This window comes from Labrus mixtus, chromosome 4, assembly GCF_963584025.1.
Source record: "Labrus mixtus chromosome 4, fLabMix1.1, whole genome shotgun sequence".
NCBI lineage: Eukaryota > Metazoa > Chordata > Actinopteri > Labriformes > Labridae > Labrus > Labrus mixtus.
Window position 1 is genome coordinate 19,487,841 of NC_083615.1, and position 20,952 is coordinate 19,508,792.

Sequence of the window (20,952 nt, forward strand, 5' to 3'; positions counted from 1 at the left end):
ACATAAACAACGGAGACGTGCCGTTTTTAAAAGGTCTGCACTCTGGAACCCATTTTCAAAACTTTGCAACAACCAATACGCTGTTGTTGTGTAGTCGAACGGGCAAAACGCAACAAAAGGTAACAGTGTCTGAAACTGGCAATCCAGAGTCATGATGTCTACATTGTATACAGTTACAGAGTTCAAAAGACTGCAAAGATGAGAACTGACAACAACAACACATGTGCTGGTGGGACAGGGGGGACACACTCTCTCTCTCTCTCACACACACACACACACACACACACACACACACACACACACACACACACACACACACACACACACACTGCTCCCAGCTGCAGACTTTAACAAAGGCTTCCATGCATGACTGAGCCATCAGAGTACCGGGAGAGTCTCCTCTGCAGCTGTTCTGCTGCCTGTTAGCCTCCAAAAGTAGATCTTAAAGAGGAGAACAAACTTCTGGTTAACTTCCAGCTCATTACAAATGAGCTGGAAGTTCTACAAAAAAAAAGAGTATCTAAAAATAAGCAAAGGTTGGACATTTATTCCTGTGTGACCAAAATAAATCAGAGTCAGTTTCCAGATAAATATTTATTTATTATTGATCATATAATGCACACAGCAACGTTTCAGTGGAGACGTGAACACCTGGAATTTCTGACGACCTTGAACATTTCCAAGTTTAGCAAGTTGTTCTTCATCTCACACCTGCTCACTGTGATTCCACCTGAACTCTAAACAACAAGCAGCTTGCATTGTCTCAGCCACTGTTTGAGTAAAAATGAGCTCATACCTAAACTTCTTAACTTATCAATGATATAAAACACACTCCTTTACATGATTTATTATCTAAAGTAAAATATGCCCCCCACCCCCGCTCATACACACACACACACACACACACACACACACACACACACACACACACACACTTCACTACGTGCTAATGGGCTTAGCTTGTTTTGTCCCTCAGGGTATGGATTAAAGGTTGTGATGTTACCATGAGGCTGTTTTTTCAGCATTGTCCATATGCTGTTTACATATTCACATTACTATGAATGTGTCTGCATGTTTAACCTGTGTTTTGGGGACCTCAGCCTGCTTACACACTGACATTATGGGGACCGGCATTATGGAGACAAATAAAAGTCCCTGTACTACAAATCGTGAAGTTTAACAGTGAAATATTAGTTAGGGTTAGTGTTTGTGAGTTTGTGTAGTATTGATTGTGTATGTTTGAGTACATGTTGAACTGACATTGTTGGGACATTCAAATTGTGGGGTGCAACAAAGGTTTACAGGAAAATTATAGGGTTATTACCCAGCAGGCCAATCACAGGGCTTGCAGTAATTACAGCTTCAAGGTTAGGGCAACTTGTTGATATGTTTGGCAGGTTTTGTGTGAGAGTGAGCAAAAGAGAGAGGGAGAGAGAGAGAGAGAGTGAGAGATTGAGAGAGTGAGAGAGGGAGAGAGAGAGAGAGACAGAGAGAGAGGGGGGGGGGTGTGTTCAAGTGTGTGTGAGGGTGGGATGTTGCAGCAGGAGCAGTTAAAGGCACCATCAGAAGACAACGACTCCAAAGCTCAACTGGATGCTCCTCTGAGCCCGGCAAGTAAGTTCTTATATTTTCTTCCCTTTCACACACATTTTTAAAAAGCTGTGCACGATTGTTGTGATAATTAGAGGTTTCAAAAGACACAATTTAAAGAGCTGACACTACTAGCTGTTTCATCATTTTCATCAGCAGAAAACTTAATCTGCAACTTTTAAAATAAATGATTATTCATTGAAGTAACTTTTCAAAAGAGATTTAGATACTCAAATGTTTTTATTTATATGACATGATAAAATAATCAACACATAATTGGATGTGTTGATGCAACTCACAAAGTCAGTTTAAAAATAGGAAAAGAAAGACTTTTATTTTGAAATAGTAGATCGCTAGAATATCAGTCAATTCAAAATGTTCAAACTTCACTTTTATTTTACTTCTGTTATAATTTTATAATAAAGAAATTACATTTTCAGATTCCTATATTATCATTGTAGCACTTTGAATATAAACATTTGGATTTAGCAGTTTAATTTCAGTTTTGTCTTTAGAATATCTACTCGTGATGTTAAAGCTGCTGATGAATGAAATGTTCTTTGTCGAGTTCTTTGCCTCATTTTGTCTGAATTTCAGTTTTTTATGTATTTTGTTTTTAACCGATTGCCTCAAAAGTTGTGTATATTTGTTACCATCAGTTAGAACGAAGAGATAGTGTTTGTTTATTTCGTTGTTTATAATTTAAAATTGAATGTTTTCAACATTGTGGTCAATAAATAAATAACTTTAGTAGATTAATATTTCAATGTGCAGATGTTTTGGCTTGTGGCTCTGCTTTACGTTCATATTATTTTCTGCAAACCTTTACATTTAAAAAACAAAGCTGCTTTAAAAACTTCAAACCTGATTTCCATCAATACATTTCCCCATAACTTAAATTAAAGCAGCATTTAATTCTCCAAAAGTTCAGTTTCTTACATCAGAAAAATCTTGTTTTGAATTCTTCTTCTTGAAGATGTTTTCCTTCACGATGTACAGTTCCGCTTCTTTTCGTCCTCACAGCAAACAAACCTCATCTTCTGTGCCTTTCGATGTTTACTCCTGCACAACTTTGTGTAAAAAGTCATAATCGAGATCCATATGATTAAACTTTGTTTCATGTCACCGGATGCGACAGTGAACTTTAAGATTCAGGAGGAAGTTCCTCTAAATGTTGTTCCTAGTTTTGAACCAAAGGGAGCATCCCACTCCTTTTCTTCATGCTGAGATCTCATTGTTTTCTTATGCAAATAGGTTTCTATTCAGGGCGGGGGATGGTATGAGGGAGCGCCTAAGACGTGGCATGGAATCTGTGTTATAGGCTTTAGAGAAATGAAACCAGGCTAGAAGAGGCTTTGTTTTGGCTCAATGAATCAGTATTCTTTTGAGGGGAAATCTAAAGAGCTCTTTCAGATGCTGCTTGGCCTCCCCCCCACTCCTCCCGTCCTCCTCCTCCCCCCTTCTCCTCCTTCTCTTCTTCATTGATGGAGGACAGACTGGAGGCCTGCTGAGAGCTGGTTCTTTCCTCATAAAAGGCCGCAGGAGGAGCGAGAAGAGCAGGATTTGCTCTGCCAGCTGACATGTGAAAGAGCTCCTTTGCTTTAATGGAGGCCTGAAAGAGGAGTCTGTCATTTCTCAGCACAATAACAACAGAGAGCCAGAGAGGGGCTTTATGGGTAATTGACTCTCTTTTATTTTCAAAGCACAGCCAAGAGTCCGTGCTACATTTTTCTTCTGAGCTGATGCTGCAGCCGTGTGATGCTCAACACCAACAGAAGATTTCAACAAACAAGAAAAAGGAGACATAATTCAAAATGTACAAAAAAAAAAAACAGAATATGTGTGAGAACAGGAACAATATCTGCATACATTAGCCTACTTTTATAATCCTGATGCTTCTGTGGATACAATAGTCAGATTATTTGGCTTAAGGGGGCCGAGCTGAAAAGAGAGCAGATTTGATTTGGACTAAATTTGGACCATCTGGCCCCAGCAGACAGGACTAGACCGGGCTGGATCACGCTATAGTTCAACATCCAGATCATGACATCTGCAGCATAACATGATGAGATTAGGATGAAAAAACACATCATAGACGTTATTTATTAATCCGGGCAGATTTCTAAAGATGTGAAGAAAGTTTTTTTCTGGGCCTAAAGTGTTCTGGTGGATCAGATGTTAGTCAGAGCTGGATTAGGAAACAATGTCCCTCGATACACATGGAAGTACGACTACAGATTAAAAGTGTTAGATATTGTATTTTATCCCTTTGGTCTACTATTTGTAGTTATTGGAATAACTTCATAGTTTTTTGTTTCTTTGTAGTTATTTTATGTCTTGCATTCTTTGCGTTTGTTTTGTTGAAGTTTCATGTCGCGCTGTCTCTTTCTTGTTTTTGATATCTTTGTTTTTTGTAATGCTGATAAAATTCCCTCCCCCCCCTCTACAAATCAGAGAACGACCTCATAGATATCTTTAAAAAAAAAATCTATTTTGTGTTCCTGAAGTTGTTTTGCATCTCGTTGTACTTTCTTATGCCTCTTTGAAGTCGTACAGCAACTATTTCTAGTTATTTTTCCTCTCTTTGTAGTAGTTTTTTATTTGTAGTTTTTAGTGTCTTATTGTAATTATTTCCATGTCTGTGTAGTTGTTTTTCTTTTTTTTTTGTAGCTGTTTTGCATCACTTTTAAGTCATTTTTTGTAGTTTCTTGTGTCTTAATCCATTTGTTTCGGATATCTTTGTAGTTGTTTTGTATTTTGTTTGTAGTTTTTTCAGGTTCTTTGTAGTTCTTTTGGTTCTTATTAGTTGTTTTTTGTCCCTTCGTAGTTGTATTGCACATCCATCCATCCATTTTCTTCCGCTTATCCGAGGTCGGGTCGCGGTGGTAGCAGGCGCAGTAAGTCAACCCAGACTTCCCTCTCACCAGCAACGTTTTCCAGCTCCTCCTGGGGGATTCCCAGGCTAGACGGGCTATATAATCCCTCCAGCGCATTCTGGGTCTTCCCCGGGGTCTCCTCCCAGTTGGTTGTGCCTGGAAAACCTCTAAAGGGAGGCGTCCAAGAGGCATCCTTAACAGATGCCCAAACCACCTCAACTGGCTCCTTTCGATGCGGAGGAGCAGCGGCTCCCCCCGAATGTCCGAACTCACGCTCCATCCTACCCTCACTCGTGAACAAGACACTTGATACCCGAGATACTTGAACTCCTCCACTTGGGGCAAGGACTCACTCCCCACCCGGAGAGAGCAATCCACCTTTTTCCGGCAGAGAACCATGGCCTCGGACTTGGAGGTGTTAACCCTCATCCCAGCCGCTTCGCACTTGGCTGCAAACCGCCCCAATGCCTGCTGGAGGTCCCAGCTTGAGGAAGCCAACAAAACCACGTCATCTGCAAAAAGCAGTGTCAGCCAAGACAGCCCAACAATGTCCAGAGCCTTTAGCATCTCAGGGCAAATCTCATCCACACCTGGCGCCTTGCCACTGAGGAGCTTTCTAACTACCTCAGTGACCTCTGCCAAGGTTAGTGGTAAGGCTTCCCCTGGATCTTCAGACTCTGCCTCCTCTTCAGAGGACGTGTTGTCTGGGTTCAGGAGTTCCTCAAAGTATTCCTTCCACTGCCCAACAATGTCCCCAGTTCAGGTCAGCAGTTCTCCACCCCTGCTGATAAAACCTGGGGCAAGCCCTGCTTTCCCTTCCTGAGCTGTCGGACGGTTTGCCAGAACCTCCTTGAGGCCAACCGAAAATCCTTCTCCAAAGCCTCTCCGAACTCCTCCCACACCCAGGTTTTTGCTTCCGCAACCACTGAAGCCACAGCCCTCCGAGCCACCCGATACCTGTCAGCTGCTTCCAGAGACCCCTGGGCTAACCAAGCCCGAAAGGCCTCCTTCTTCAGTCTAACGGCTTCCTTCACCACTGGTGTCCACCAGCGGGTTCTAAGGTTGCCGCCACAACAGGCACCAACGGTCTTCTGGCCGCAACTCCTAGCCGCAGCTTCTACAATGGAGGCTTTGAACATGGACCCCTCGGACTCCATGTCCCCAACCTCCCCCAGGATGAGGGAGAAGTTCTTCCTCCAGGTGTCCCCACATGAGCGTTGAAGTCCCCCAGTAGAACTACAGAGTCCCTAGGCGGAACCCGTTCCAGGACCCCACCTAGAGACTCCAAGACGGCCATGTACTCTGAGCTGTTAGGTGCATATGCATATACAACAGTCAGAGCCTTCCTCTCTGCAACCTGAAGTCGCAGAGAGGCATAAATGCAACCTGAAGTCGCAGAGAGGCGACCCTCTCGTTCACCGGGAAAAACTCCAACAAAGCGGCGCTCAGCCGGGGGCTTGTGAGTATCCCCCCACCCGCCCGGCGCCTCTCACCCTGGGCAAATCCAGTAAAAGAGAGAGTCCAGCCCCTCTCCAGGAGTTTGGTTCCAGAACTGACGCTGTGCGTAGAGGCGAGGCCAACTATGTCTAGCTGGTAGCGCTCCACCTCCCGCACCAGCTCCGGCTCCTTCCCTGCCAGAGGTGACGTTCCATGTCCCTAGAGCCAGTCTGCACTGCCGGGAATCAGAATACCCAGGCCTCAGCCTACGCCTGCCACCCGGCTCTGCATGCACCCTACCCCCATGCCTCTCCCTGCGGGTGGTGGGCCTACAGGGCGGCGGCTCCATGTGGTTGTTTCGGGCTGAGCCCGATCGGGCCCCATGGAGGAAAGCCCGGCCACCAGACTCTCGCCTTCGAGCTCCCCCCTGGGTCTGGCTCCAGTGGGGTGCCCCGGTTTCCCTCTTCTGGGCGAGGTGGCTTGCTCCAATGTATGCCGCTTCGTTGTGTTATTGTAGTTGTTAGTTGTCTTTCTGTCGTTGTATTGCACTTTGTTATTATCTGTTTCTTTTTGTAGTTTTCTTGGATTCTTTGCAGTTTGTAGTGAAAGTGCACATCTCTTTTGAACCTCTTTGTTGTTGTTTTATGTAGATAATTTTTTCACTTTTTGCAGGTGTTGTGCAATCTTTAATTAGATTTTGGATTTATCTTCATAGTCTCTCATTGAAAGTGTACTTAATTAGCTTGTTGTTGTTTTATGTTTCTTTGTAGTTGTTAATGATTCTTGGTAGTTCTTTGGTAAATGGACTTGAGCTTGTTTATTTCTTTTCTAGTCTTCTGACTCCTCAAAGCACTTTGACACCGCAGGTCACACCTACACATTCACACACTGATGGTAGAGGCTGCTGTGTGAATTGTTTTTAAAAGTCTAAGTTTGTTCTTACTCTGTCTCTGGTCGTTTTGTCTGCTTTGCCGTCCTTTCGTGTTCCTTGGTTGTTTTTCGTTGTGGCTGTTTACATTTCATGGTTGTGGTTTTGAATTTATTTGAAACACTATTTGTTGTTTCTTTGTCATGTTTAATTTCCTGCTTTAATATTTGTGTCTATACTGACATTAAGGTCTTTATCTGGCTGTTTGCATTGTCTCGTATTGGTTTGTTGTATCTTTGTGGATGTTTCGTCTGGTTGTGGTCATTGTACGTCTTGCTGAAGTTCTTATCTCTCTTTCTAGTTCAGTTGCTCTTTGTGGTCGTTTGCATGTTAATTTGAAGTCCTTCTGTTTGTCTTTGTCACTCTTTGGTTTCTCTTTGTGATTGTTACTCGTGTCTCATTCTCGTTCAAGGTTTGCTTGTTGTTCTTTGGTGTTTCTCTTTTGGAACCTGTGATGTTAGACTGTCAGCCATGTTGATATGTTTTGTAAATGTTTAATCCTAATAAAGTAGTTGAAAACAAAATAAACATTTGAACTTTGACCCCCTCTCCATGTCAGGGGACTGAGGGCACGGTCACACTGGCCATCTGTACCGTGCCCAAGCACGCTTCAACGCTAAAGTCCAGTTCGTTTGACCAGTGTGACCGCTCCGTATCGTGCTCAGGCACGGTACACTTCCTTGACTTTGGCACACTTCAGAGAGGTGTGCTTCAGCACGGTACACTTCATGCACGAGCACAAGCACGCGGGTGCACAACGCTGACAGCCTTCATTATGGAGAAATCCAGAGTTTCATGGCTGTATCTGACTAAAATGACACAATATAAGCCACAAAGTAGCTGTCATGCTCTCTGTGTTGTTCTCCGATGTGCGGGCGTCCGCGCGGCCGAGAACAATTAATTTATTTATGGCTGTGTCTGATTAAAATGGCTTAAAATAAGCTGTAAAGTCAGTAAAGTAGCTGTCATGCTCTCTGTTGTTCTCTGATGTGCAGACACGGACTCGACTGCGCGTCTCTTTTTCTCTCTCTCTCTCTCTCGCTCGTCCGCCTGTTTGTAAACTGAGCACGCCTCATAATAACATAAAGCGTGCATGTGTTGTATTACGACGTTATGTACAAGAGGTAATCGTGCTTAGGCACGGATAGTCCTGTGTAGTGTGACCGTGGGCCGCGCCGGCCAGCGGGGGAATGGCGCTGCGGGGGGGGGCAATTGTGCTTGGGTACAGCACGGTACAGATGGCCAGTGTGACCGCACTCTGAGTAATTATTTCCTCTATGCTGCCCCTGGTGGCTGCCGGGTGTTAACATCCTACTCACTGGTTTTACTTTAGACCTGGATGAATCAGGATCATCCTTTAATGTATCCCAGTAAAGACCTCCATGTTTTTGTCTCTGCAGAATGCGAGGTTTGTTCTCAGTGACGCTGCTGCTGCTCCTGGCCCTGACGCTCTCCACCGAGGCCCACAAGAGACCCAAAGGTCACAAAGGTGAGACTTTAAAACCAGAACAAATTCATCTTTATTTATTCCTGACACATCAGTTTAACTCCCATCAGTTCACTGACGGTACATTTAACATCATTTGTACTGAAAAACTGCCAAAAACTGAGAGACAACTGACCCGATGTTCAATCAATCAATCTTGATTTGTCTAGTGCCAATTCATAACATTTGTTATCTCAAGACACTTTAGAAAAAGCAGGTAAAACCTTACCCTGATGTTTCGCCCAATGTGTTTGTATTCTAAGGGGAAGGTTTTCAAAATGTTTGGTAGTAGTTTAAAACAATACAGTACTGAAATGTGCTTTTCTTCTCGTTTTTCTCTTTTCATTTTGTATTTCTTTGCTTTTTGAAACATCTCATGGAATCTTGTAATACTGTACCTCTTAATGGTTTTCGCACTCTGTGAAATGTCTTTGCAGTAGACCTTCAGGGCCACCGTACAGCAGGAATGTTACATAAAGTTTAAAGATGTTCTGAACACTTGAACAAAGTATTCTGAGCTTGACAAGACAAACTGATGTTCTTAAGAAATGTACAGAATTTTAAAAATGCCCCAGTTAATGTCACTGAACAATCCTGTCTCACTTACTGAGTTACGTGATGTTCGGAGTGAAGCTCCGACCTGACAATCAACTTCACTAACAATCAGGGCATCCAGTTCTTCCAGTTTGGATGCAAATAAGTCACACATTTATCATCTTCTATCTTTGAAGTTTAAACAACTTGTCCAAATCCAGCAGCTTACTGGTTTTACCGGGGGAAATCAAATCACCCCGATTTGAGCGTCCCTACTTTGGCTTCCTGTTAGTACCTGTAAAGCTTAAACATTCATATCTGAACATGTGGTGACAAAAGTTCATGCTATTCAAGAACCATTGGACCACAAGCACAAGTAAAGTCGTTGGCTACAAGAAACGTCATCAGCACATTCACAAGCAATTGGCCGGGTGTCGAGACTCCAACCCAGGCTCTCATTGGCTGTTATAGACTGGGGACAGTGAATGGAAGCTTGTAATTGGCCACTTTAATACCACTTTAAAGCTGTTTTTACCTCCTGAGAGGTTTGGCTGTGACTTCCCAATAAACCTTCAAATACAGAAACTTTCTTCCCTTAAAACAACCTTTAATCTCAGTTTAACACTTTGACAAAAAAGGAGGAGTCATGACATCACAACACAGTTAGAGCACATAAGAATCCAGAATGAATCTGCTGTCAAACCGCAGACAAATAAGAATATATGTACATGTAAAATATTAACAGATTCAGACGAGAACTTTTAAACTTTTACTTTGAAATCAGAGTATTGTTCTTGTGCCTGTAAAGCTGATTTTAGGAGTTCTTCTTCACATTTAAAGGTTAAATTCTGCACAAAAAATTCTTGCAGACTTGACTGGTTTATATTTTGTGTCGTCTCTTCTCCTCAGGTGGTAAACACGATAAAACCCGGCCCATCTCAGAGTGCTCTCCTGCAGAGACTCAGTTTGGGAAATGTGTCCCAGAACAGGGGGACTGTGGAGAGGGTCTGAGAGAGGCCACCTGCAAAGACAGCACTGACAAGATCCACTGCAAGATCCCCTGCAACTGGAAGAAGGACATCAGTAAGACTGCAACACAAACTGCAATAAAGCAGCAGCAGATTGACTATACACATTTATATGGACAGTGATTAAGCAGCAACCTCCAGTGAAGTGTAAAATCCTGCAGTTCCTTGAGTGTCCACTAGAGGCTGGCTGCAGAAGCACAGGAAGTCACATACACACCCATTCTAAAAAGCCTGTTTTTACAGCAGAGATTAACATGTTTACAGCCTGGTTCAAAAAAACAAATAGGTCTGATTAGCTCATGTCTTGATCGACACACACTGTACGGGGGATGAATGTTTTGATGACTCATCAGTTTTAATTTGATGAAGGATAAGAGTTATTCACAATAAGGCGTGTAGCTGACTTGATTGACAGGTGGGCGCGGTGTAACGGTTTGTCAGGATGTTTAAAACCCACCTCAGCTCCAGCTCTCAGCCTGTCGTTAGGTTGACTGAAAGTTAGACTGAAACAGCATTTCCAACATGGAGACCGCCATCGATGGGACTCCAGCGCCCCCTGCAGGAACAGACGGGTGACCAATAATATTTACATTCTGTGGTTGTGATGATCTTTTGCAGCTGTTTGTGTGGGCAGTCTCAGTAAAACATGTTTCAGGGAGAAAGAAATTATCACAGCGTGTCACAGATTCAGGATTTAAAAGAACTTGTCAAACTCTCTCACAGTGACCTGCACGTTCAGAGTCCTCCAGATGTCAAATGTTTCCATTGTCTCCACATTAGCAGCATCAAAGGTGTAACTGCTGCATTTCTCCCTCAGATGACTGTAAGTACAAGTTTGGCCCGTGGGGATCCTGTGACGCCGCCAGCAACACCAAGAGCCGGTCTGGAACGCTGAAGAGGGCGCTGTTCAACGCCGAGTGTCAGACCACGGTCAAGGTGTCCAAACCCTGCTCCCCTAAAGTCAAGCCGACCAGAGGTGAGACCTGAAAGAACTTGAAACCTCTACATGAATCCTGAGGTGGAGTTTGGGAGTTACGAGCTCCCGCTGTGATTAATCAAATATTTCTGATTCTGTTCTGAAGTTAAATTACTCATTAAACTTTTACAAAACATGTTTGCTCAAATCAAACGACACTCAGATAAAAGACGATCTCAGCAGATTCTCTTTAACTGAATTTAGACGTTTAAACATATTTTTAATTTAACTCAATAAATTTAATGATTCATCACATGTTCGTGACCTCAGTGTCAGGGGCATGTCCAGACTTTCTTAACTGGGGTGGCCCACCTGAAGTTTTGACTAATGCAGGGGTGGCCTGAAGTTAGTTGGCACACGCATGCAAATGAATAAAAATGTTTAACCCTTTCTATCCCCCCAATGATCTGGACTGTAAGTAACACAATTTGGGAACATATACATCTTCTTAGCTTTAATTCTTCAGGGGCTCAAAGTGCAAAGTCAGAATTTAAAGTACTTAGAAAGTTGCATGCAAACTTTTGTATGCTGTCTAAACTGCAAAAATACATTTAATGGCACTTAAGTCCATTTCTCATTAGACCGTGTAGATGACTTGTTCTTTGGGAATTTTTATTGAAGGAGTAAAGTATTTATTTACAACTTAAAGTCATATCATTAGCCAGAATAGTTGATTTTTAATTAAGTCCCACCACTGATCAGGCAAATAGCCAATTGTAGATTTAGATTTTGGGGTAGCACCTGGGGGGGGCAATCAGATTTCAAGGGGGACCCATGCCACCCCTCTGCCACCCCTCTGCACACGCCCCTGCTCAGCGTATCTGAAGTTGAATAATTAAGAAATCAGAAAGAATTTCTGTGTGAGTTTAAAAATCATCTTTTAGCTTCTCTTCGAAGCTGCAGCCTTCCATTGATCATTTCATTCAGTACTTATCTTACAGATTGATATTTTAATGTAAATCGTTGAATGGCCCATTGGAGTAATGGAGGTGTGTTATAGTAATATCTCAGGCTGTGGGGGAGGTGCCAAATGTGAGATCTGTTCATGGGGACCAGATAAATCCTGCAGAAGCTCCTGCTCATAAATAAACCTTCAGTACGAGTCTTTAATCAGAGGTTTGACTTTCTGTGATCGACTGATGATGTCTGAATCTAATGATCTCATAACTATATAACTCTATATTTATCTTCGTCCTCCAGGAGACAAGAGGTCCAACTGAAGAATGAAGAAAAGGCTCAGAAGACGGCAGGATTTCCTCCCTACTCCTCCGGCTGAAAAATCTTCTTCTTAAAAAATAAAAAACCGAGAGACTCCTCTGAAGCACACCAACCATTTTTGATTCATGGCCTCTGCCTTCTTTTTCCACTTGTGATGATTTCCTGTTCTTGTGTTTTATTGGAGTTAAAGTGTGGGCAGCTTCTCCAGCGTCCTCCCGTTAGATAATGATTCAATAATAATGATCCTTGTTTAGCTCCTAGTTTGTTTAACATAAATGTGGAGATAGTCCGAAAGGTTTTGAGCGTAGTTGGAGTTAAATTAACGTTCAGATATGAGCGCTCTCTTTGTAGTCCCGTCCAGACGATCGGAGAGTTTTTACGAGTTTAGAATCACCTTAAAAAAAATGTAAAATAAATTAACCAGCATGGAAAAAGAAAAAAATCCTCTATGAAATCTATTTTTTGAAGCATAGATTATTGACTTTACAGGATGACTCTTGTACAAATGAACAAATTAAATATTGTACATTGTTTTGGTGAAGACTGTGTGTGTGTGTGTGTGTGTGTGTGTGTTCTTTTTGTAGGCACGAGTCTGAGCGCTGGTGGTTTCAGCACGAATGCTGAATATCACTGCAAATACTCAAATTTTATTTATTTATTACTCAAAAAGTGTATTTGTCTGATTTTAGGTCAAAAATACTTTATCATTCCACTTACATTGCATCATTACAATTACACTTATCATGAGCTGCATAAACCTGACAAGTCCAGATAAACATCTTATTAAGATATAAAAAAGCTAAAACATAAGACCTGAGTTGCTTGTAGTAATTAAAAAATATCTGCCAGTACAGCGATAACATTTAACTTCAGTGTCTGGAAATTAATTTAGATCATTCCGCTCATTACGAGACACTTAAAGGAGCAGTATGTAACTCTGGCACCTAGTGTTTAAAATGGGTACTGCAGTCCAGTCTAAACATTGGAGAGAGCTATCTCCCCTCGCCCCGTTGGTGTCTGATGATATAGTCAGGTCGTTTTATCATTTCATTCACTACATATCTTACAGAGTGATCCTTTAAGTTAAACTTGTTTGCTGCATTGGCAGATATTTTTTACATAGGACATGAAATTCTTTGCTTTTTCTAAGCTGGTGACGTTATCTGGAGCCAAGACAAGCACAAGCTAACCGCAACACAAATTACACTTCTTGTGTCAGTTTGAAGCAGATGCTTACAATTAAGGAAAGTTTGAATAACTTTATTGTTAGTTTTCGTAACGTTTTCTCTCGACGTTCCTGGTCAACTTGGCTGAGAAAGCAGCAAGGAGATTCGTTAAGAGAGCTGTCAATCATGATGTCACGTTTGTTCGACTTTCTATAAAAAATGGATGGAAACAAAACTTCACTTGGACATATATCAGCATGATATTAACTAACCATCACAACATAATCCAGGGTTGAAATAGATTTAAGCAACGTTTCTTTTAAGTTCATGGTTTGACTCATGTCCTATCCGTTAACATAGAGGAGGCGGAGCTTATAAGATATACTGCAGCCAGTCAGAAGGGAGAGCTCTAATGAATATGCCTTCACTCCCAGGGGGCTGTTAATGCTAACAGCTAAGAGATATTCTGTTGTGTTGAAACCAAGCAGCAACTTCCAGTGTTGGAAAGTAAAGCCAATACATTAGAGTTTAAAAAAAACTGCAGTTCCTCCAGTGTCCACTAGAGTCTGTCTCCTGCAGTGAATCAGTCCCCATTCTACAATTCTACAATCCTACAATTGTAGAAAGTGGAGTCCCCATAGAGCCCCATGTTAAAATGTCCAACTTCACAGCCAGGTACAAAAACAGTTTTGGTCTTTAGAGCTAATTTCTCTCTTCATGACGACTGTATGGGCTGAATGTTTATAAAACTCACCTTTAAGCCTTATTAAACAGGTGAGTACACATTTGCATAATTGGGTGCGTGGCTGAGTTGTGTGTTATAGCCGTTTTCCAGGAGGTTAAAGGTCCGTCTCAACTCCTCCTCTTTACCTAATTTCCCTCTAGAATTCAGATCAATCTGTTAAAAGACAGAAAGTCAGTTTCAAATATGGCGACCACCATCGATGGGTTTTATATTGTCTCAGAAACCAAAGGGTGGCATCACAGAGACTACGTCCATGTTTCATACAGTCTGGTTCAAACATAGCTTGAATGTTAAGTCATTAAAATGTTTCAAATAAATGTGTCAGAGGTAAGACCTCGGTCTGGTGTCAGGTGATCATTGGAATCCACAAAGACAGAGAATCATGCTCCCTCGTCTGAGCCGGTCTGATCCGTCCTCCTTGCATGCTCTGAGGGTCATGTGATCAGTGCAGCCTACTGCTGCGGCAGCACAGGAGGCTGCAGAAGGTTTTCCTGAAGGTGACGTTGCACAGGGCATAGCAGGCGGGGTTGATGGCGCTGTTGACGTAGCAGAGCCAGTACCCGGTTGTCCACAGGAACTCTGGGATGCAGAAGTGACAGAAGGCGGCGATGACCGCCATGACATTGTTTGGTGTCCAGGTAAGGATGAAGGCCAGCAGGATGGCCAGAATGGTCTTGGTGACCCTCCTCTCCCTCGCCATGACTCGACGCCTCCGCCGCTCCTGAGACCTGAAGCTGGGACAGGCGGAGAATGCCACCGAGGCCGACCTGTGGAGGTCCGTGATTGATGACGAGTCGTTCTTGTTGTAGTCTTTGTCTCTGGAAGGGTGGGCAGCGGTCTGCGGGTGACACGGCGGAGAAAGTGGAGACACATCGGGCTCTGACTGATCAGTTGGACTCCTGGACGCTCTCTGGTTCTTCCTGTGCTTCGGCGTGCTGGACTCTGATTGGTTCAGAGAAACTTCAGAGTTGGGGTCACTGGTCACCAGGCTGCGTCGTTTCAGGAGGAAGTCTTTAAGGGACGGACTGGCCCTCCTCAGCGGGCCTCGCTCTGATCTGAGTGTGCTCAGTCGGCTCTGGCTGGCCACAGACAGGCGGCTGTACAGACCGATCATGACGAGCGCTGGCAGGTAGAATGAAGGAATTGTTATCGCCAAGGTGACTGCGGGGCTGGCAAGGAGGTGGGTGTAACACAGTCCGTCAGGGACCACACGGTGCCCCCCAGACTTTTGCCAGCACAGGATGGCGGGGGCCCAGAGCACAAGGGACAGTAGCCAAGCGACGCCGATCATCATGCCCGCCATCTTACCTGTCCGTCTCACCGGGTAGCTGAGGGGGCGTGTCATGCACAGGTAGCGGTCAAGACTGATAATGAGCAGGTTCATGACAGATGCGTTGCTCACTACGTGGTCTACCACCAGCCACAGGTCGCACATGGCGGCCCCCAGGGGCCAGCGTCCCCGCAGCAAGTACAGCGTGTACAGGTTCATGGACATCAGGCCCACGATTAGGTCGGCCACCGCCAGGCTCAACAGGAAGTAGTTGTTGACCGTGCGCAAGCGACGGTTCACCTTGATGGACAGGATCACTAGCGTGTTGCCGAGGACGGTGACGATGCTGAGGGAAGCGGTTACTATGACAATGATCGTCAGCTGAGCTGTGGTGTATGGACACGAGCTGATCGGAGGCTGACAGGTGGCGTTCACACAGGGGCGGAGCAACATGGAGGTGTTGAGATGGTCAGTTGATACCGCCATGTTTCCTGTTGAACGAACACACACACACACACACACACACACACACACACACAATATTGTTTTTGTTTTTTAATATATCTGAATCAAAAATTTGACATTCCCAAAATCTGAGTCTAACGGACGTGGATTAGGGCCAGACAACCAGCCACACTCACATTCACACCTACAGGCAACTTAGAGTCAGCAGTTAACCTAACGAGCATGTCTTTGGACTGTGGGAGGAAGCCGGAGTACACGGAGAGAACCCACACATGCACGGTGAGAACATGCAAACTCCACACAGAGAGACTCTGTCAGACGGGGATTCAAACCAGGAACCTCCTCGCTGTGAGGGGAGAGAGCTAACCACTGTACCACTCATTATTAATTTCTCATGTCTGGCATTAACCCTCGTCCGTAGTTTCCAGCTTTATTAACACTAGAATCGCCAAGACCGTCATACAAGACGCACAAGATTTCTGAGCATTTATAGGCTACCTCTAACCGTCAGTTGAAAATGATACATTTCCCTGGATTGTTTTTGCGCGTCGTTTTAATTTTTATTAGTTATTGTTTCTATTTATAGACTTCATATATATGCGCAGGAATTTAACAAAGAGCGACAGATAAATAGGATATACAAATAGATAGAGACCATAGACAGATAGATACATGCTCATTCTTGAGCCGGCAAAGGAACAGAGAGAGGAACACCTGCGTGTCAAGTCTGACGTCGGTGCCCACTGACCCACAGCATCTCAAGAGCTGAGAAGGAGGCAGAGTCAGACAAACACGCACTGCAAGAAAAACATGACCATTGTCTCCTGCAAGGGGTTCAAGCACCCTGTGAGTGGGAAGTGCACCGTAAAGGTTGAGCACTTTTGCCGCAGGTACAGTATGTGCATTACGTGCCGCGGCGCTGTCCGAGGTGCTGATCGTTCATTTGTTCATCTGTTTGTTTGTTCACCGCTGCATCTGTTATGGATTTCTGCAGTTATTTTTCTAGGCTATATAGTTTGTCATGCCCATAGATAGCCGTGTGTTTGTTGTTGTTGTTGTTGTTTTTGGCGTGCGTGTGTTGGTCAATGATTTCCTCTATGTCGGGGAAACAAACCCAGTTGCAGAGAGGAGGAGGAGCATCTGTGTTTATCTCTTTTTTTGCAGTGTTTTTATTAAAATGCATAGCCTAATATATCAAACAATATAATAGACTAAAAGTCATGTCTGTTTCATTATTGTAGAATGTGTTTTATCAACAGGAGACGTGGAGTAGCAGTAAAAAACGGCGCACTAAAAAAGCCGACAGATATTGTAAATTAACATGCGACATTTAAAAGGTTATCAATCCTGCCTTATGCTGATAGTCTATTTGGTTTGTAGATAAAAGTAAGCTGTATTTAACTTCATCAAAAAAATGCATTATTCGTGTGCTTCTGAGCACAAACAATTAAATTTGCATATGCCTTCTGACAGACGGCTGCGGCGCTTGGAGGGGGGTCTAGAATGTTGGCGGTCCTAGTGTTAAAGAGGAAGAAGAGGATTGAAGTGATCTAAAGCTTTGTCAGAATATTAGTGGGGGAGGGGCCCAATGTAAGATCTGTTCATGGGGAACAGAAACCCTGAAAACGTTCCTGGTTACATCAGCTTTTATAGCTTTATCAGCTTTTGTTCCTGTCAACGACCACAAGAGGGCACCAAACTACAATAAATAAATCCTATATTGTTGTTGTTAAGAATGAATAAAAAGTGACTTTACAGGAAGAAGCATTACATTCTGAACAATCCTGAAAAGCGAAGCAAGAAATCCGAAAAAGAAAATCATAAAAATGTGTCTGATTTTTAAGTCTATATTTGAATATTTCTATTCGTGTATGTACGTTTTTATCTTCACTTATATTCTTGTAAAGCACACTGAGCTGCCTTTGTGCATATAAAACACTTTTTTTTACACTATTAATAAAGTTTCCTTCCCTTTAATTAAAGAAGACGTCGTTGAAGATCTGATTAATATTTCTTTTGCAACCAAAGATTCATGTTATTAGTGTGTAGAAAGTTTATATTTCACCTCTTTTAACCATTTAAAATGATTGTTTTGTGTGCATGTTAATCACTTTGCCTTTTAAAAGTTGCCTTTTGTGCAGTTAGTTTTGAAAGAGATTAAAGAGATTAAATAAAATATAAATTTTTGCAATGCAATAAGAGTAAATCATAAATAAAGTCAAGAAATGTTTCTAACTGGGATTAAAAAATGATTTTAATTTCCTTGGTTTTAAAGGAGCAGTATGTAACTCTGACCCCTAATGTTTAAAACGGGTACTGCAGTCCAAATTCTTAACATTGTAGAGCGCTGGTCTCATACGGGTGGGGGTGCCTTAAAACCGCCTACCTTCTCTGGTCCAAACAAATCCAGAGCATTCAGGACCAGAATCTAAAGTTAGAAGGAGGACATACTGGCTGCTGCATTGTTGTCAGAGAAGCCAGCACTTCAACATAGCATGTTTCATTAATGTCTGATCATATAGTAAGCTCACTTTATCATTTCGATTCATCTTACTGTTTGGACCTGTAAATAGAATCATTGCTGTTTGTTTCTTTCAACAACCACTAGAGGGCACCAAACTTCAGTAATGAAATCCAAAGTCACATTACATTGTTGTTGAGATTTGACTTTACCGAAAGAAAAAGAAACTTCTGATCATGTGAAGAGGAAAAGAAAATCAACGCTGGCAACATGAAGCAAAAAAAGATGAAGTGTCATCATAGGTGGATCGAGGAAAACGTACCTGCCGATGTTTGACCTGAAGGTCTCAGTCCAGCTGTTTGTCCTGCAGCTCTGCGCTCACTCCTCGTCGTCTTCGTCTGCTGTTAGTGCTTCTGATTATCAGCAGCCGTTTATAAGCAGAGGAGGAATCCCTCGTCTGTTCTTCATCACAGCGCTCCTCCTCCTCCTGAGCAGGTCCCTTCAGCTGCAGCCGGACCTCCTCTGATCACTCTGCTTCATGTGGGATGTAATGACACATGACTCTTAGAATAGACCGAGCTCTGCTTCCGTTACTCGCCGCTTTATTGGTTTAATGGAGAGAGGAACGTTTAAAAACACAGGCGGAGGATTTTACTGTCTGTTTATCTGCAGGCTGGTTCAATAAGTGCTGGAGGAAGACTTTAGACCCTCTATAGCAGTAAAAATACCGAAACTACACCCTATAACAACTCTGTTAAAGGTTCTACATTCATTCATTTTCACATTATCACGAGTCATGCATGAGTTTAAACGCAGGATTTCAGGGTTTCACTTTGCTGATTTTGAACAGCTGATAATGTTCAGTTTCTGAATGTCAGCGTTTGATCCAGAGGCAACTGGACTCGAAGATCTTCAGACATTTCACCTCTCCTCTGAAAGTACTTAACCACGTCCAGTTGCCTTTGGTTCAAGCTTCGATTAACCATGACCTCTACCTCTACCTCATCCTGCAGCAGGTAAACAGACTGTAACGCCTGCAGCAGGTAAACAGACTGTAACGTGTGCAGCAGGTAAACAGGCTGTAACGTCTGCAGCAGGTAAACAGACTGTAACGCCTGCAGCAGGTAAACAGACTGTAACGTGTGCAGCAGGTAAACAGGCTGTAACGTCTGCAGCAGGTAAACAGACTGTAACGTGTGCAGCAGGTAAACAGACTGTAACGTGTGCAGCAGGTAAACAGGCTGTAACGTCTGCAGCAGGTAAACAGACTGTAACGTGTGCAGCAGGTAAACAGGCTGTAACGTCTGCAGCAGGTAAACAGGCTGTAACGCCTGCAGCAGGTAAACAGACTGTAACGTGTGCAGCAGGTAAACAGGCTGTAACGTCTGCAGCAGGTAAACAGACTGTAACGTGTGCAGCAGGTAAACAGGCTGTAACGTGTGCAGCAGGTAAACAGGCTGTAACATGTGCAGCAGGTAAACAGGCTGTAACGTCTGCAGCAGGTAAACAGACTGTAACGCCTGCAGCAGGTAAACAGGCTGTAACGTGTGCAGCAGGTAAACAGACTGTAACGTCTGCAGCAGGTAAACAGACTGTAACGTGTGCAGCAGGTAAACAGGCTGTAACGTCTGCAGCAGGTAAACAGACTGTAACGCCTGCAGCAGGTAAACAGACTAACGTCTGCAGCAGGTAAACAGACTGTAACGTCTGCAGCAGGTAAACAGGCTGTAACGTGTGCAGCAGGTAAACAGGCCGTAACGCCTGAGGTGCCGGTTTTAAACAGAAATAAATCCCCTGAGTACTCGAGTTTGATGCTCGTCACAGACTGACGTCTTCACTGAGATCCGAAGCTGCTGGACGATGAAGAAAGTCCTGGATCAGTTTATGCAGACTGGATGTTGTGACGGAGTGTAAACGCTGTGAGCGATGATTTAACACATTCAGCTCGCTGTGATCTGAGGTGTTTGTGGAGCAGAGAGCGAGCGTTCAGCCATGAAGTTCAGGTTTGAACATCTGTACGACTTTTATATTAAATAGAAGATAAAGGCGACACTGAGCATACTTCATCACGCTGTCAGCTCTCTGAACTCTTCGAAGACGAACACCTCACAAAGACACATCAGGCTGACTTTATGACGTTATGTAAGTGTGAGTGTCTGAAAAGGTCACAGACATCATCGAGTTTAATCTCTGAGAAAGTCTTTACAGCTTCTTTTATTAGTAAAGAAAATAATAGATTTTTTTGTCTTTTCACATTTTCAGTTTGTCACATGTCCACTGGGGGGGGGGGGGGCAGAATCATTACAAGTCTTGAATGTGAGTTTTAAAGTTTTCACATCTAATAAAGGAAAAATGTGCCTGATTGGATCAAACGACCTCCACACTTGTTGTTTGGAGGCTGCAACGATTTAAGAAGTAATTTCATTTTTTTAGAGGAAGGATGTGTGACTTTTTGATCCAGTAGATGTCGCCCTTGAGCTCCAGCATGAAACAAAAACAAACTGCTGTTAGGCCACACCTCCTCCATACTGAAGCCTCCGCTCTCCTCCAGAGAAACACCTTCAACCCCCTTCCACTCACGTTTGCACGAAGGAGTTGAGCGCAAGCAGCGGACAAAGACATTTTTTTTACGACTTTCATCTCAAATCCTTCGATTGTTTTTTTATCTTCCACTCCGCCGTAGATTCATTACTATGAGGCGTCAGGCCCGGAGTACCAACAGGTGTGAACAGTTTCTAAAGTTAAAACCAGAAATAAAGAAACAGCTGATCG

At 43.3% G+C, this 20,952-nt stretch overlaps 2 protein-coding genes across 2 annotated transcripts; one reads left to right on the forward strand and one right to left on the reverse strand.

Annotated features, from left to right (window-relative positions):
- The first annotated feature begins 1,468 nt into the window (after positions 1 to 1,468).
- Positions 1,469 to 12,614, forward strand: mdkb (midkine b). Its single transcript, XM_061036211.1, has 5 exons — positions 1,469 to 1,614; positions 8,232 to 8,320; positions 9,761 to 9,934; positions 10,697 to 10,855; positions 12,056 to 12,614. Exons 2-5 carry the CDS (start codon positions 8,233 to 8,235, stop codon positions 12,073 to 12,075), a joined length of 441 nt encoding a protein of 146 aa, XP_060892194.1. The 5' UTR covers positions 1,469 to 1,614; position 8,232; the 3' UTR covers positions 12,076 to 12,614.
- Positions 12,615 to 13,317: 703 nt separating this feature from the next.
- On the reverse strand, positions 13,318 to 19,177 carry chrm4b (cholinergic receptor, muscarinic 4b). The gene is made up of 3 exons (XM_061036212.1): positions 18,503 to 19,177; positions 14,856 to 15,745; positions 13,318 to 14,783 (listed from the first exon to the last, which is right to left on the reverse strand). Exons 2-3 carry the CDS (start codon positions 15,738 to 15,740, stop codon positions 14,427 to 14,429), a joined length of 1,242 nt encoding a protein of 413 aa, XP_060892195.1. The 5' UTR covers positions 15,741 to 15,745; positions 18,503 to 19,177; the 3' UTR covers positions 13,318 to 14,426.
- Between the last annotated feature and the right edge of the window lie 1,775 nt (positions 19,178 to 20,952).